The sequence below is a fragment of the Poecilia reticulata genome, linkage group LG3, assembly GCF_000633615.1.
Source record: "Poecilia reticulata strain Guanapo linkage group LG3, Guppy_female_1.0+MT, whole genome shotgun sequence".
Lineage (NCBI taxonomy): Eukaryota > Metazoa > Chordata > Actinopteri > Cyprinodontiformes > Poeciliidae > Poecilia > Poecilia reticulata.
In genome coordinates, this window is record NC_024333.1 from 9,796,168 (window position 1) to 9,811,922 (window position 15,755).

The 15,755-nt window shown below is 43.9% G+C and overlaps 1 protein-coding gene across 3 annotated transcripts in view; it reads left to right on the plus strand.

The window, feature by feature from the left end:
• The window catches only part of dmxl2 (Dmx-like 2), a 40,967-nt gene that overhangs the window by 13,303 nt on the left and 11,909 nt on the right, over positions 1 to 15,755 (plus strand). For 2 of the 3 annotated variants that reach the window (XM_008404573.2, XM_008404574.2), the window contains exons 13-38: positions 112 to 341; positions 1,574 to 1,776; positions 2,030 to 2,151; positions 2,425 to 2,514; positions 2,615 to 2,723; positions 2,822 to 2,941; positions 3,058 to 3,285; positions 3,520 to 3,797; positions 3,890 to 4,062; positions 4,148 to 4,799; positions 4,879 to 5,208; positions 5,294 to 5,413; positions 5,691 to 5,826; positions 6,582 to 6,692; positions 7,451 to 7,620; positions 7,822 to 7,919; positions 8,028 to 8,193; positions 9,283 to 9,544; positions 9,647 to 9,849; positions 9,956 to 10,339; positions 11,505 to 11,687; positions 11,788 to 12,078; positions 12,166 to 12,357; positions 12,812 to 12,888; positions 12,978 to 13,108; positions 14,225 to 14,470. In XM_008404573.2, the coding sequence (XP_008402795.1) occupies positions 112 to 341; positions 1,574 to 1,776; positions 2,030 to 2,151; positions 2,425 to 2,514; positions 2,615 to 2,723; positions 2,822 to 2,941; positions 3,058 to 3,285; positions 3,520 to 3,797; positions 3,890 to 4,062; positions 4,148 to 4,799; positions 4,879 to 5,208; positions 5,294 to 5,413; positions 5,691 to 5,826; positions 6,582 to 6,692; positions 7,451 to 7,620; positions 7,822 to 7,919; positions 8,028 to 8,193; positions 9,283 to 9,544; positions 9,647 to 9,849; positions 9,956 to 10,339; positions 11,505 to 11,687; positions 11,788 to 12,078; positions 12,166 to 12,357; positions 12,812 to 12,888; positions 12,978 to 13,108; positions 14,225 to 14,470 (5,305 nt within the window). Of the gene's footprint in view, positions 1 to 111; positions 342 to 1,573; positions 1,777 to 2,029; positions 2,152 to 2,424; positions 2,515 to 2,614; positions 2,724 to 2,821; positions 2,942 to 3,057; positions 3,286 to 3,519; positions 3,798 to 3,889; positions 4,063 to 4,147; positions 4,800 to 4,878; positions 5,209 to 5,293; positions 5,414 to 5,690; positions 5,827 to 6,581; positions 6,693 to 7,450; positions 7,621 to 7,821; positions 7,920 to 8,027; positions 8,194 to 9,282; positions 9,545 to 9,646; positions 9,850 to 9,955; positions 10,340 to 11,504; positions 11,688 to 11,787; positions 12,079 to 12,165; positions 12,358 to 12,811; positions 12,889 to 12,977; positions 13,109 to 14,224; positions 14,471 to 14,756; positions 14,940 to 15,240; positions 15,319 to 15,755 lie in introns of all 3 variants that reach the window. The other variant, XM_008404575.2, reaches the window with a different exon arrangement.

Sequence of the window (15,755 nt, forward strand, 5' to 3'; positions counted from 1 at the left end):
TGCTTTGCATAATTTAATAGTTTCCTCCTAAGCTATAACATCCTACTGAGCAGATTCGCGAGTGCTTTATATTTTTCCTCACAAAGCTGTCTTCGTTCTCCTTAACTGCAGTGGGCGGTGACATTTGCTGAGCGTTCCGGCTTCTCCAACGTCCTGACTGTTTCTCACAAGATTCGGTACTGCGGCCACCGTTTCCACCTCAACGACCAGGCCTGTCACACCGTGCTGCCGCTGCTCCTCACCTCCTCCCACCACAACGCGCTGCTCACCCCTCCCTCTGCCCCCAGCAGTTTGGAAGGGGAGCAGCCCCAGTCCTTTCCTCCACCAAAAGGGCTTCCCAGGTACAGAACAAACGAATAATGCAAACAACTAATCCTTTATTTATCAGGCTGGGAGAGAAAATAGACTGCTAATAATTGTGATACTGTAATGGAACATTTTGTAATGTGCTCCTCACCCCTCTTCTGCTTTAGGTTATCTGCATAGTCTTATCATGAGATTGGTCAAGCTGCTCTCAAGACCTCTGCATTGTCATATAACAGCAGGGGAGAGCTCCTTGATCCTGGAGGCTATCCAAGTGCTGCTTCCCCAACGTAGAATATATTTGCCCTCTTTAGCATGAAAGAACAACCTCTTATCCTTAACCATAGACAAATGGCCAGACTATCTGTGTTGGGCTCCACAGAATCCTTGGTACATAACAATCAAGGATTCATACCTGTTATAGGTTCTGGTCAGAGAAGAGAGACTTGATTGGACTAGAGGTGTGAATCCCTGATTGTTATGTACCAAGGATTCTGTGGAGCCCAACACAGATAGTCTGGCCATTTGTCAATTGTTAAGGATAGGAGGTTGTTCTGTCATGCTAAAGAGGGCATATACGGGAAGTAACACTTAGATAGTCTCAGGATCAAGGAGCTGCTGTTATATGACAATGCAGGGGTCTTGAGAGCAGCTTGACCAATCTCATGATAAGACTATGCAGATAACCTAAAGCAGAAGAGTAGTGAGGAGCGCATGACAAAATGTTCCATTACAGTATACCAATCTGAATATGAAGCATTTTCTTCTGTATGTTGGGATCTTCTTACATAATGAGAGCGACGCCCACAGACGAGCCCATCTCAATCATTGCTGTGTCCTCCAGATCAGAAGTGCAGTGTTTTGTTTACTGCTGCCTTTGCTTCCAGCACGTAGACTAATCAATACTGCCACTCCAGTTGCCTGAAAATGGCAAAAGAAAATCCATCCTGCACTCAGAGAAACATTCTGCATGATAAGAAATGGATTGCTTTTTTTTGTGTGTCAAATGAAGGCTGTGTCCAGCCAGAGCCTGATGGGTAATTTACTTTGTGTGGAAAATTCACGCATCTTTTAGTCTTTGTATGTGTTTACAAATGCAGCTTTTTTTCAAGAATAATGTAAAAAAAAAAAAAAAAATGTAATTGTATTGGGATTTTATTTTGAAAATGTCAGAACTTGTTTACTGCAACGCATCCTGAATGATGATTACGATGATTAAAGTTCCCGTCTACTTGAAATATGATTTCACCTTCTACATTTGCACCGACAGGAAGCAGCTTCGTAATGCAGCTACAAGGACTTTCCACGACCCAAATGCCATTTACAGTGAGCTGATTTTGTGGCGAGTGGACCATATCGGACCCCTGTCCTGCACCGGAGGGGTCTCCGAACTGGCCCGCATCAACTCTCTGCACACGTCTGCCTTCAGCAATGTGGCTTGGCTGCCTACACTTGTACCCAGCACAGTACTTGGTAAGTGCTTGATGTAAGGCTAAACGGATCATCAATGTGTGCAGTGTTAATATTGTGAAGGACATAGACATAAACATGGAAGGGCTAGACATAAACATGTTTGTAGCCCCTAATATAATTCCTCTCACTTGAAATATATTTATCAGTGCATAATAATGAATTAATTTGATATTATGTCGTATTTAGGTGTTGTTATGAGTCTGTGATTTGGTTATGATGTTACTTGAGCTATAAACTGCGTTGTGTCTGCCAGGAACCTACTGTAACAGTGCCAGCGCCTGCTTTGTGGCATCAGACGGTAAAAACCTGCGTCTCTATCAAGCCGTTGTGGACGCCAGAAAACTACTGGATGAGCTGTCGGATCCAGAAACATCTGTGAGTGAACACGTTCATTTCTGCTCATTTGAAATATGTTGTTTCTCTGTTGAATATATGAAACCTATGAGGATATATTTTCCAGATTTCTTTACTGTAAAGCTAAGGAGTCTGGATTTTTGTTTCTCTCATCTTTCTCATATTTTTTTTCTTTTTGTAAAGACTAAAACGTGCTCTACATCTTTAAAACCCTCTACACCTAATTCATGCCATGAATGACAATTAGTAGAGTTCACGGATAATCACCAAATGCTCATGCATATTTCTGTTCAGAAACTGGTGGGCGAAGTGTTCAACATTGTCAGCCAGCAGTCCACAGCCAGACCTGGATGTATCATCGAGTTGGATGTCATTACAAACCAGGTTAGCAGCTCTGCTTTCACACGCAGCTCACATCAGCGTTGCGCAGCAGTTCGGCGAAGTCCTTGTTAACCTTTCTGATCCCACGTCTCTGTGCGTCCAGTGCGGCTCCAACACCCAGCTGCTTCATGTCTTCCAAGAGGATTTCATTTTAGGTTACAAACCTCAGAACGAATCAGGGGCTTTCACACCAGCCTTCTCGACTGGAGAAGGTAGAGGATGACTGCAAATTTAACCTGGATGTTTTCTTTCTGTCAATTACGGTGGTTGTTAAATACCCTTCTTTTTTTTTTTTTTTCTGCGCATGCAGATTACCAACCTGCCCCATTTTCTGAGAAGTTCTTCTTGGTGGTAATAGAGAAAGATCTTAATGGGAACTCTGTGCTGCAGATGTGGCACCTGCACCTCCAATCCGTGCAGGCCTGCGTCGGTAAGTCCAGCTTTGCAGCAAGAGATAGAAATCTGATTTATTTTGGATATTATTAACAATGAAGAATATCATATTGAATTGAGTTATAGGCCAGAAATCTATGTAAATCTTTCCAGATGAGCCCAGCCAACCATTTAGTTTCCAGAGCCAGCTCCTGGTTCCCAGTCAGGTTGTGAATGCCGACTCGTCCCCGGAGACCTCTCCAATCAGACCCCTGCCTCGATCTGCTTCTTCAGCCAACTTGCAATCAGCAAGCAAACTTATCCTCAGCTCCAGGCTGGTGTGCAGCAAGCGACTAGACTTACCGCATGGGGTGGAAGTTACCAGGGCAACGCCATCTGCAGGTTGGCCAAAATGAATTTTTATCTACCTTTATATGACAGTTTTATTTTTGCCTTGCTGGCACAAAATGTTACACCTTTTTTTTTCTTTTTTTTTTTTTTTAGCTGTACTCAATTAGATTTAAACTTTTTCCATATCATAGATAATTTAGAAAAGCATGTGTTCAGACATTTGGTTAATTTTGGTATTTAGATTAAACATTTCATAAATCTTCTTCTCCCTGCTCCTTCTTCCAGGTCACCTGAGCTCCTCCTCCATCTACCCTGTGTGTCTGGCTCCGTACCTGATCGTTACCACCTGCTCCGATTCTCACGTGCGCTTCTGGCGCTGCGCTGTGGAGGGCGACGACGGACACGACACGGACAACCGGGTGTACCGCTGGGAACCGTGGGTCCTCATGAACGAGGAGGAGGACAACAACAGCGCAGTGTGTGTGTCAGGACGGCCCGTCGCCGTTTCCTGCTCCTACATTGGCCGGCTAGCCGTGGCCTTTAAGCAGCCACGGCATGGACTGGTAGGATATGAAAATTTATTAATCACGATTGTCTGCAGGACTTTTACTTTTTCTCAGGCAGGATTCTAACAAATCGTCCTTTTTGTCTTCAGCTGCACAATTCTGTGGAGGACTTCTCCATGCACGTTTCCATCTATGAGTGTGAATCCACTGGAGGCTCTGAGTGGGTATTAGAGCAAACTGTTCACCTTGATGACTTTGTCAGACCTTCTTCAACACTGGATCCGAGAGTCAGCGTGGACTCCAACCTTTTTGTCTACAGCAGGTCAGAATGGAACTATTTACTTCTTATTATTCTATACTTTCTGTATCTTACCGACGTATTTTATTGGGGTTTTTTTACCCTTCAGGTCTGATTTATACATGAGCAGAGACCATAGCTCGCCCAACATCAAGCACTTCGTCCACCTGGACTGGCTGTCAAAGGAGGACGGCTCCCACATTCTCACAATTGGGGTGGGCTCCAACATCCTCATGTACGGCCGCATCTCTGGCATGGTCAATGAGCAGACCAGCAGCAAAGAGGGGGTGGCAGTAATCACCCTTCCTCTAGGGGGCAGTATCAAACAGGGCATCCGTTCACGCTGGATCCTGCTTCGTGCCATTGACCTCCTGTCATCCGTGGATGGTACGCCTTCGCTGCCGGTCTCCCTGTCCTGGGTGAGGGACGGCATCCTGGTGGTGGGTATGGACTGTGAAATGCACGTGTACGCCCAGTGGCACCAGGACAAGAAGCCCGGTGAGGGAGAAGAGGGCAACCTGTCAACCGCGGACATCGCCGGAGGTCAGAGCGCGGTTACCTCCTCCGTCTTCGAAGGGAGAACCAGGTCCAAGAGCGTGTTTGAAGGGAGTACTGGAGTGGACGAGGCGCTCCGCGCCCCCGCAGGACTGCAGGAAGGTGGACTGTTCGAGGCGGCTCATTCTCTCTCCCCCACTCTGCCGCAGTACCACCCAACTCAGCTGCTGGAACTCATGGACTTGGGGAAGGTTCGACGGGCCAAGGTGGGTACCTTTCCGCTCGAAAATGAATGTTCAGAAATGGCTACTTAAAGTCTTAAAGCGTACGTCTGAATTTGTTCAGGCCATACTTGCCCATCTGGTGAAGTGCATAGCCGGAGAAGTCGCCGTGGTCAGGGATGTGGAGGCGGGTGAAGGCGGATCCAGGAGGCATCTCTCTCGAACAATCAGCGTGACCGGAAGCACGGCAAAGGACACCATTGTGGCCGGCCGAGACGGAGGGAGGGATTACACGGAGATCAACTCCATCCCTCCACTGCCCCTCTACGCCTTGATGTTGGCCGACCTGGACACCTCATTCAAGGGAGCGGAAGAAAGCGCCAAAACGGCTAAGGTTGTTGACGGTGATGCGGCTCAAAAATCCTCAGAAGACCAGTATGCCGATCTCTTCCAGGTGAGCTGTCAGAATTACTGTGTCTTCACTGAAGGTGCATTTTGACCTGCAGGTAACTAAAACTGTTTCCTGAATGTTCAAACAGGTGCCAACAGTTACTACTGATGACTTTGTGAACTTTGCTACTGATAAACCAGAGAGGAAGTCTCGAGTCATCAACCTCTCTCAGTATGGGCCCTCTTATTTTGGACCAGAGCATGCTCAGGTATTGCTCACTTTATTGACCTTGCAGTTTCTGTGCAGAATTTTTTTTTTATTATGTGGCTAAATGTAGAGCAAATAATACAGTAATGAAGAGAATTAAGCACATTTTGACGTGTTAATATTTTAGTTTGATAATCTCATAATTTAATTACTGTGTGGATTGAAATCTGGGAGAAACTTGTTCAACAGTTTCCTTCTCTGCACAAAAAGGGAAAAAAAAAATCTATTTTTCAGTTATGTTTCAGTTGTTTTCTTTTTCTTTTTTTGTTTGTCTCCAGGTATTATCAAGCCACCTCATGCACTCGAGCCTCCCGGGACTGACCAGGCTGGAGCAGATGTTTTTGGTGGCCCTGGCCGATACGATTGCTACCACCAGTGCTGAAGTTACGAGCTCCACTGATCAACAGTACACAGGTTGCTAAAGGCTTTGAGTTTACCTGTATCCACCGCTGTCTCTCGTTTTGTACCTCAATGGTTACACATGAGTGAGCATTCTGGCTACAATGTGTTTATTCTGCTTTAAATGCTGCTTCAGTTTGATAGTAAAAATTTAAGGTCACATGGTAATTCTAATGCTATCTACCCAACAGCAGCAGGTGTTCTGCTCCTGCATGGATTCTTCTCATTGAGTACTTATATTAATACCAGAGGCGATGTCACACTGTGTGTGAGAACGAGCAGTTGCTGTAAAACAAGTTTCTTTTTAAAACGACGTGATCTGACTTTAAAAACGTAGTTTGGCTGTTATCACTACTAGACACTAAAAACAATCCCAGTGTTTATTCCTCAAAGTTGTCTAAAGGTTATAAGCGTGTAAGACAAACATGCTTTTATTTAAATGCGTGTTCCAGCGTGTCTTTTATCTCCAACCATCAAATCTTCAATGACCAAATCAGCAAAAAGCGCCTCAACTGTTCCTCCGTACTTTTTCATTATCATTGTCTTTTTTTTCTTCTTCTTCGATTTTCCTTCTTGTTTATTTAGTCTTTTGAGAGCAAGACATAAGCAGGTTGTTCCAGGGCAAAGTAATCACAGAAGAAGGTTCACGGTCAAGAAACGTATCTCCTTTCACAGGATTGCATGAACTGACATATTACTGGAGGTGCTTTTTTTTTTGCATTGTTCTGTAGCTGTTACTTGATGGTAATAAATCTCTTCTGTTTGTTTAGGTGGCGAGGCTCTTGATGAGTGTGGACTGAGGTACCTGCTCGCCATGCGTCTTCATACCTGCCTGCTCACGTCTTTGCCTCCCCTGTATCGCATGCAGCTGCTTCACCAGGGTAAAAAAATTATAATAATAAAACATAGTTTGTAAAATCACCAGTTAAGGCTGTCAGGTGAATCAAATAGGTTTCATTACATTGATCCTTCTTGATCTGGAGCACAAAAAAGTATTTAATAGTGTTATTTATGGAAATGTGTTTGTGAACTGTGTGTGTATGGAGTTAATGAAGTTTTACTCATTTAAAATGAAGAGATGCGGTGCTAGTTACAGTCACGTACACATGTTTTCTGTCTCCAGTCTGCTGCAGCTTCCACCTGGTACAATCTGTATAACCTATTTGGAAAGTCTTTAACATTTATGTACATTAGGAGGAAATGGCTCCTTTATTAATTATCCTTCTTGTAGAGGGTGTTACTGACCTTCTGCTATCAAGCTTGTAATCTGCCTCAGATTACAAGATGACAAAATTATGTCTGACAAAATGATGTCGATTTTGTCAGACATAATTTTTATTTCTGTACTAATACCCCTGTTGTGGCCCCTGTGCAACATTCAAATCTTCTGGGAAGCTTAGTTTTTGGTTTTAATTAGCCGGCAGCTGTATGCATTCTGTGCAATAAACACAAGTTTCACTTTATCTATTAAATTCCTGAAATAAATTGAACCTCTTTTAGCCTCACGTCATTTCAAGGCATTCTGCGAGGCTGCGTCGGGTTCATGTTTCACTTTTATTAAATCCGTTTCTGTCCAAATTCAATTCAAGCCAATCGTGCTTCTCTCTTCTCTCCATCCCTCCGTCCGTCTCCACGCCAGGCCTTTCCACATGCCACTTTGCCTGGGCCTTCCACTCGGAGGCGGAGGAGGAGCTGCTGAACATGATTCCTGCCATGCAGAGAGGCGACCCGCAGTGGTCTGAGCTGAGAGCTGTGGGAGTGGGATGGTGGATACGCAACATCAACACGCTGCGGAAGATGGTGGAGAAGGTACCGATTTAAAAAAAACAACAACAAAAAATCAGTCTGAACACATTCAGAAAATCTACAGTAATCTAGCGTAAAATAACCTGTGATTTTTATTGAGAAAAATTTCAAATTTGCTCAGCACGTCTGAGTATTTGCTGTTGTGAAGTATCAGTTTAAGGTTACAAGTAAACCAAGTAATTGAGACGTTCTGTGTGACATCAGCTGGGCAAAGCTGCGTTCCAGAGGAACAGCGACCCTTTGGATGCTGCGCTCTTCTACTTGGCAATGAAGAAAAAAGCTGTTCTGTGGGGTCTATTCCGGTAGGATCATGTTACGGGACGCACTGCTGCTCTGTGTATTGTGTGTTTGTTTTCAGTGTATTTTTAAACCTCATTGAGATATTCAACAGTCTCATTTCCATCTCTCAGGTCTCAGCATGATGAGAAAATGACTCAATTCTTCAAAAACAACTTCACTGAGGACCGCTGGCGAAAAGCAGCTCTAAAAAACGCTTTCTCCCTGCTGGGAAAGCAGCGCTTTGAACAGTCTGCTGCTTTTTTCCTATTAGCTGGCTCCCTTAAAGACGCAATAGAGGTGAGGAGAAATAGACACACACGCACACACACACACTCTTCCTGATTTACACACATAGATACCCAGGAACAGCTTATTACTTCTGAGTCTTCTCCTGGTCTCTGTTTTCATTTCCCTCATTGTGGCAGTGAAATGAAAGAAATAAAAGTCTATGAAATTTAAATTTCTACATGAAGCATAATAACAATATATATTGCTGAGAGCAGCCTGGCAGCCTTTTGAGTAAACACTCAACGCTGATAAAATTCATAACAATCTTGCATATTTTTCTTTGGCCTGAGGTTTACAGCCACACAGTCAAAACATGCAGATAGAAAATTACAAGAGAGCAGCTTTGAGCATCATGTGTTTCTAACTCAAGGTAAAGTGAGACAAGAATGACCAAGTTAAGCAAATCTAGAATGGCTCTGTGCAAATTACATGTTTAGGTCCATTCTCGGTGAGCACTGTTGGATTTTTCACATCAACAAAATAACAGGGTTTCTATATTGTCTGTTATTAGTATGAAAAAATGAGGGAATTTTATTTTATTTTTTACATATTACCATATCTTTAAGTATGGAAAAATTGGAGAACAGTTTGAGTTTCTATACTTTTTCTTATTCTGCAGAGACAAAATAGTGGCATTCCAGCAAAAATAAAAGCATTTTTACATCAATTTATGTATGGAAGATGTTGATCCGTGTTCCTGGTAATTCTAATCATAACGTTGTTTTTGTCCAGTTTGATAACAGCAGTTTATGTCTTACAGACATATTTACAATTAGACATTTAAAACAAAATCCAAAAAGGCTGTTGTCTTTTGGTTTTTGGTCACCACTTCAGCTTAACTCTGCATTTATTCAGTTAATTTGAGAAATGAAGGAATTTCTTGTCATAAATTACAGGATCTAATCGAGAATGTGTTGGGAACATTTGTAAGAACCCTCAAACTTTTAGCTCTATTAACTGTTGCTCTAATCGATCAAAATACCTGAGTATTATGAGTTCAGCCGTTTAAAAATGTGTCATATTGCCTTGTTATTTTACCCTTCACATAAAGTTTAGTTGTGCTGCGCTGTAGACTGAACGCTCCTTCATGACGTGCAGGTGTTGATGGAGAAGATGGAGGATCTCCAGTTAGCCATGATAGTAGCGCGGCTGTACGAAGCCGACTTTGAGAATTCGTCCACCTGCCAGGGCCTCCTGTACGAGAAGGTTCTGGGCTGCAACCGGGATGGGAGCGCCTATCACTGCTCCAGGCTGCATCCAGACCCATTCCTTCGCAGCATAGCCTATTGGATCATGAAAGATTACACCCGAGCCCTGGACACACTCTTGGAGAGAAACCCAAAAGAAGAGGAGAATCCAGGTAAGCAGAAAACCTGGGGATGAGCCTTACTTGCTTTTGTCATGATTTTTGTTGCATGAAATCCTTAATCTTCATCTCCTTCTCTTCCCTCTTGTGCGTCAGATGTGATGGTGAAGTCTTGCAACCCTGTGGTGTTTAGTTTCTATAACTACTTGAGGACACATCCTCTGATCATCCGTCGGCACTTTGCGAATCCAGAAGGCACGGTGACCAATGTGGGCCTCACCGCTGAGAAAAGCGGTGCAGATGAGATCAACCTCATAGAGCGGAAACTGTTCTTCACCACTGCCAATGCACACTTTAAAGTAAGCTCAGTTCTGAAATGGTTACTGTCCAGTGGATGTTTGGTATCTCTGATTCGTTGTAATTATGTGAGGTTGATCTGTTTACCGTGTTTGTTTCGTTCTGTAGGTGGGCTGCCCGGTTTTGGCTCTGGAAGTGCTCTCCAAGATTCCCAAAGTGAGCCGGAAATCTGGCTCCTCGTCTCCCAGCAAAGCTCCATCGAAGGCAAACGTGAATGCGAGCCAGCCGTTAGAAAATGGCACCCAGGGCGGTTTGGACTGGGGCTCCTCCGCAGCACCGGCTCCTGCCTGGGGAGCCAACGACGGCGTCGGTGGGCTGGACTGGAGCCAGCCCGTTGTCAAGGTGGAGGAAGACGAGCTGCAGCTCGACTGGGGCATTGACAGGGAAGACGATGAAGATGAGGATGAAGACGGCTTAACCATGAAGAAACCAGAGATCGAGGACAAAGGCTCAAAGAATGATGGTCCCAAACTGCAAAGAGAAGACTCACAGGTACACACATCTATTAAAAACAGCTCAAGTCAAAGATGAAATCTGTCTTTATTTATTTTTGTTTTCACTTTGCTTTAATATTCTTTTTTTTTTCATAATCAGTTTGAACAAATTGCTATATATGCAACAATCATACACATAAAGCAAATGTCTTCAGTTGGGAGCAGCAATACCCCCAAAAAGTCAATGTTCATCTTTTACTCAATCAAATTGTCCTGTGTTCTTTGTCGCTGTTCTGTAAAATGTCCTTTTTGGCCATTTTTCCTTGTGTTGGTCTTCCTGTCATCTTTTCCATCATTTTCAGTATCTTCAACAGTTTGTATCTGTTGCATTATAGTAAGGAATCCTTTTACTGGCTACCAGCTGTATTTAAGCCAGATGTCTGTCTCTTTGTATACTTTCTATAGATAAATTTACACAGGCTCAGTATTGCACAAGTCACAGAAATCTTAACAAATGATGTGACTTCTTCCTAACTTATTATTTTATCACATTTTCCAAAAATATGTGTGCAAGTTCTGCCTCTAATTTTCCACACTCTCACCAACGGGATATACTTTTGAAATCTTTCTTTATTTTACTTATAAATGTATTTAATAAAAGGCCTGTTGGGGAAGTATTGTAATGTGTTGTTTGGCCAACGCTTTTAAACAGATCTGTGATGAGTCTCAGACAGCTAAAAAAATTGCAAGAAGATGTAAAGGACTATAAGACTTTTAACAATTTCACAACATAAGTAAACTATGCTGTGGTATTTTAAATGAACGGAAGCATCTTATTATAAACAATATAATACTTATTTATGGTTCAGAGTTCTCTAAAATTCTGAGGGTCCTCTAGAAATGTCTCTAGAAGTTTTTATGTCAAGTATCTCCTCAGTAGCACTACTGACGTCTTTTTTTTTTTAAAAAGCCACTGTCTCTTTTTTTCTGGTGAACAGTCATGTACTGTATCAGAGTTGATATGTTTGTATTTAACTTGCAAACAGTTAATAGCTAGATTTGTTCTTTATGACAGTAAAAGCACCCCAAGTACGTTTAGTAAAAATCATGGCTTAGAGGATTATTATTAGAAGATGACGTAATATTTCATACTTTATAGAACTGCTTTTTTATATAGTTTTTAAAACCTATAAACACTCAGTTTTCCTGTTTTTTTTTTTTAGGGCGAGTCCGAAGTGGATGTGATTGCAGAGCAACTGAAGTTTCGTGCGTGTTTGAAGATCCTGATGACGGAGCTGCGAACGCTGGCCACGGGTTTTGAGGTAGATGGAGGGAAGCTCCGCTTTCAGCTCTACAGCTGGCTGGAGAAGGAGATCGCAGCAATGCACAAGATCTGCAACTACAAGGTAAACTCCAAGAAAACGAACTCGGCTGGGGAGAAAAGGAAAGCTTTGCCCGTCCTTTCTGATTTAGTAATTCTCTGCACGTATTGGTTAAAATACACAGGTGGAGGGAAAAGAGGAAGGCCCAGAGGTCGAGCGGGATCGTACGGCGTCTGTGGACATTTCAGACGAGGCGCTGGAGAACATGGAGGCCGGGGCTTACGAGCGTCACCAGATGGAGCGACGTCGCCTTCAAGCCAAGCAGCAGCACTCTGAGAGGCGTAAAGCCTGGCTGAGGAAGAACCAGGCCCTGCTGAGGGTCTTCCTGTCCTACTGCAGCCTTCACGGAGCCAAAGGAGGAGGGGTCACCTCCGTCCGTATGGAGCTTCTCTTCCTTCTGCAGGAGAGCCAGCAGGTGCACGCAACGCTGCCATTCACAATCTTTTATTTGCCTGCTTGAATGTTTGGCACGGTCTCAAACGCTTCGTCTGTGTTTGCGTAGGAGACCACGGTGAAGCAGCTGCAGTCCCCGCTGCCTCTGCCTACCACCCTGCCCCTGCTGTCGGCGTGCATCGCCCCCACCAAGACGGTCATAGCCAATCCCGTTCTCCATCTCAGCAACCACATCCACGACATCCTCTACACCATCACAATGCTGGAGGCTCCGCCACATCCGGACGTCATCGACGATCGGGTCAGGACTCAAAACGAGAATTTTTACGTTTGAACCTTGTGAGGATTGAGTAAATGATGCTTTCGTGACCACTCAGAGCACTTCTTGTTAAAAATATGCTAACTTACAGAAACTCTGTGTCGTAACTAAGGTGATTTTTTTTATCTACTCCTTAAAGCACTGAAAACTGAAGCAGTGGATTTTTTTCTCCATCTCTATTCATATTTTATGGCAGAAGTTTGAGAGCAGCTTGGAAAACATTTGGCACCATCATTACCAAATGTCACTGATGCTTAAGACAGAGAACAAGTTGCAAGCTTCTTGTCAATTCATGTGTGCTTGAGTTTGAACGCAACCCGATGTTTTGCCAAAAACATTTCCTTCTAAGGAAAATGCTGCTGGAGTTGAAGTGTGCAGCTTTTCCTTGTATTTGTTGTTCATTTTGATGACATAACAACTATTCTTTCATCCTCAGGTAAATGCTCTTCACACGCTAGCAGCGTCTCTTTCTGCTTGCGTCTACCAAGCCCTATGTGACAGTCACAGTTACAGGTAACCACGGGTCCATCAGTCAGCGAGAGACTTGATTTAAACTCCTGCATGGTGAAAATAAACACTTTTCTCTGTTTTTGTCCTCTCAGCAGTCAAACAGAAGCCAACCAGTTCACGGGGATGGTGTATCAGGGGCTGCTGCTAAGTGAAAGGAAGCGGCTTCGCACAGAAAGCATTGAAGAACATGTTACTCCGAACTCTGCTCCTGCGCAGTGGCCTGGTAACCAGACACTCTTCTTGGGGTTTTCCACATTTAGGAGAGCTACCGTCCTCTTATGGAGCGAATCAAAAACTGCATCCCCCAACTACATTACTGCGAATATTTCTGTAAACATCTGTCTGCTTTAGATTTGTTATAAGAGCTTATGGTGAAAGAACAGACAGAACAATGAACTTGATTTTAGTTGCCGTTACTCAAGAAATAAATAAATGAATAAATGGACATCATACATTCAGACAAAATTATACTAGTGACAGAAACCATTCCCCCGAAACATCGACATTTCAAAAGATGTCAAAAACACCACAAACATTAATGAATGGGTCAAGGGCAGTTTAGCTGAATTGAAACATTAACTGAAAATAATCAGTTGTCCTATTTCAGGATCTTAAATTGTTTTATCACAAACTTCTCAAAAAAAGAATCAAATTTCACTAAGTAAAATTAACAACCCTCGACAAAGCTGCTGAACTTTGAAGCTCCAAATCAGGTTTTTGTTGAGTTTTGGGATGTGAAAGCCAGACAGGTTCACTCCAGCCAAGCACAGCCAGCACTTTTATAACAGCGGCTGGATGAATGAACAGGCTTACAGGCTTGGTGGAAGTTGGTTGAATACCTGCAGTTACTTTGCTCATCTTTTTCCCCTGGTGCTGTGACCCCCCTGTAGAGCTCTGGCGCCCCACACTTCGAAAAGCCCTGCTCTACATGGAACAAAAAAGATGACAGAGACTATAATAATTTTACAGAATCCTCACTGGATGAGGAAGAAGCATATATAAAAGCATCAAAAGGATAACTTGGAGGAAATGTGAACAGCAGAGGGAGGTGGGTGTGCGTGTGCGGGGGTGTGCGTGTGTGTGTGTGTGCGCGTGCAGGGGGCGGGGGGAAGCAAAGCGGACAATCTGTGTTTATGCAGAGAGGCAGATGGTGTTCTATAATAGGAGCTCCATGGCCTCCAGGAAAGAAATAGAAAGACAGAGACTTATCACGCCATCATGCAAATGTTTCATAAAAGAGCTCTTCATTGTGTCTTTTTTTTGTTGTTGTTTTCTATGACTTTGCAAATAATTTTGGGGAAAGAAAAAAAAAAGCACCGTGTCTCCCTCCTCGCTGCAGGTGTGTCGTCCCTGATCTCCCTGTTGACGTCTGCGAGGGAGGAGGACCAGCCGAGGCTCAGCGTTCTGCTGTGTGAGGCGGTCGTGGCCGTTTATCTTTCGCTGCTTATCCACGGCCTGGGCACTCACAACAGCAACGAACTCTTCCGCCTGGCTGCGCATCCCCTCAACAACCGCATGTGGGCGGCCGTCTTCGGAGGAGGAGCAAAAGTCATTATTAAGCCAAAGAGGCCTGAACTTCCACCAGGTAAAAAAAAAAAAAGAAAGGAAAATGCAGTTTTGCATTCACACTCACACGGTCCTCACATCGTCCTCATTCCCCTTTGCCCTCCTCTGGGTATTCACATCCCAGCTAACTCTGATCGCATCTTGCGCGTTCGCTGCGACTGCTCCATCCTTCTGGAGTCTGTCTCCTCTCCATCATTTTTTTATTCACCTACCCCTGACCTGATGATGTTCCAAAGATGCTGCTGCTGCTGCTGCCACTGGTGTGTAGTGTCTTGTGTGAGTGTGCCCTCTGCCCTGTGTCCCAGTGCCAGCTGAGTTTGAGGCAGCCAGTCCAGAGGAATCTCAGGAGACAGGAAGACCTGAGCAGAGCCACCTCTCCCCAAACCCCTCTCCCATCCCCACTGAAACCCAGCACCCTAATCGACCCCCTCCTCCTGTTTCAAGGGGAGAGGGGCTGGGCACTGTGGCCCCAGCAACTAAGGCCAGCTGTGAGTAACGAGGCTGGTAGATTGCAGTGCTGGTTTGCAGGATTGCGGTGCATGGTAACTGTTCAGGTTTGCGTTGTTGCCGATGCTTGACTGACTCTCCTGCCTCTCTCTCTCTCTCATGAAGCTCCCTGCTGAATGCCCTTCGAGAACATTAGAGCTGATTAGTGCTATGAAGACATTTGTGCTCATTGTTATGATAAGCAGCAACCATGTGAGGGTGTGAGTGGATTTGTGTGCGTACGCAGCATCGCATGTTCATGTCGTAATGTCTCCTGTGCTCATTTTTGTTGTCACTAAACAGCTGCCCTTAGCCAGGAGTGCTCAGTGGCCAAGGCTGAGCAGCCCTCTCAGACTAGATCTGAATCTGAGACTAAACCAGGTACACTTGAAGAGGGATTAAGAACAATGTCTTATCTAGTGTACTAGAATGATGTCTGCTATTTTTATAGCCGTATTTCATTCTGAATGTACTGTGCCTTGTAGCTTTTTCACATCTTGACACATTACAACTACACGCCTGGTTGGGTTTTGAGGTTTTATATCGTAGACCAGCACAAAAGAGTGCATGACTGAGCAGAAACTCAGAGGGATTTTATTAAATCTGTAAACGATACAAACGGGTTTAAATAAATAGAAGTAGTTGAAGGATATGACTACATTTTACACTCTGAATGGCATTTTTAACTGAAGTAGTTAGATGTGAAAGAGCACAAAGATTTTGCCAAAATTTTTCCGGAAATTATGGGTTGTTCCATTCATTTCAATGGGGGCTGAGATTATCACAAAAGCTGAATATTTCCACGTGCAGTGGAAGAT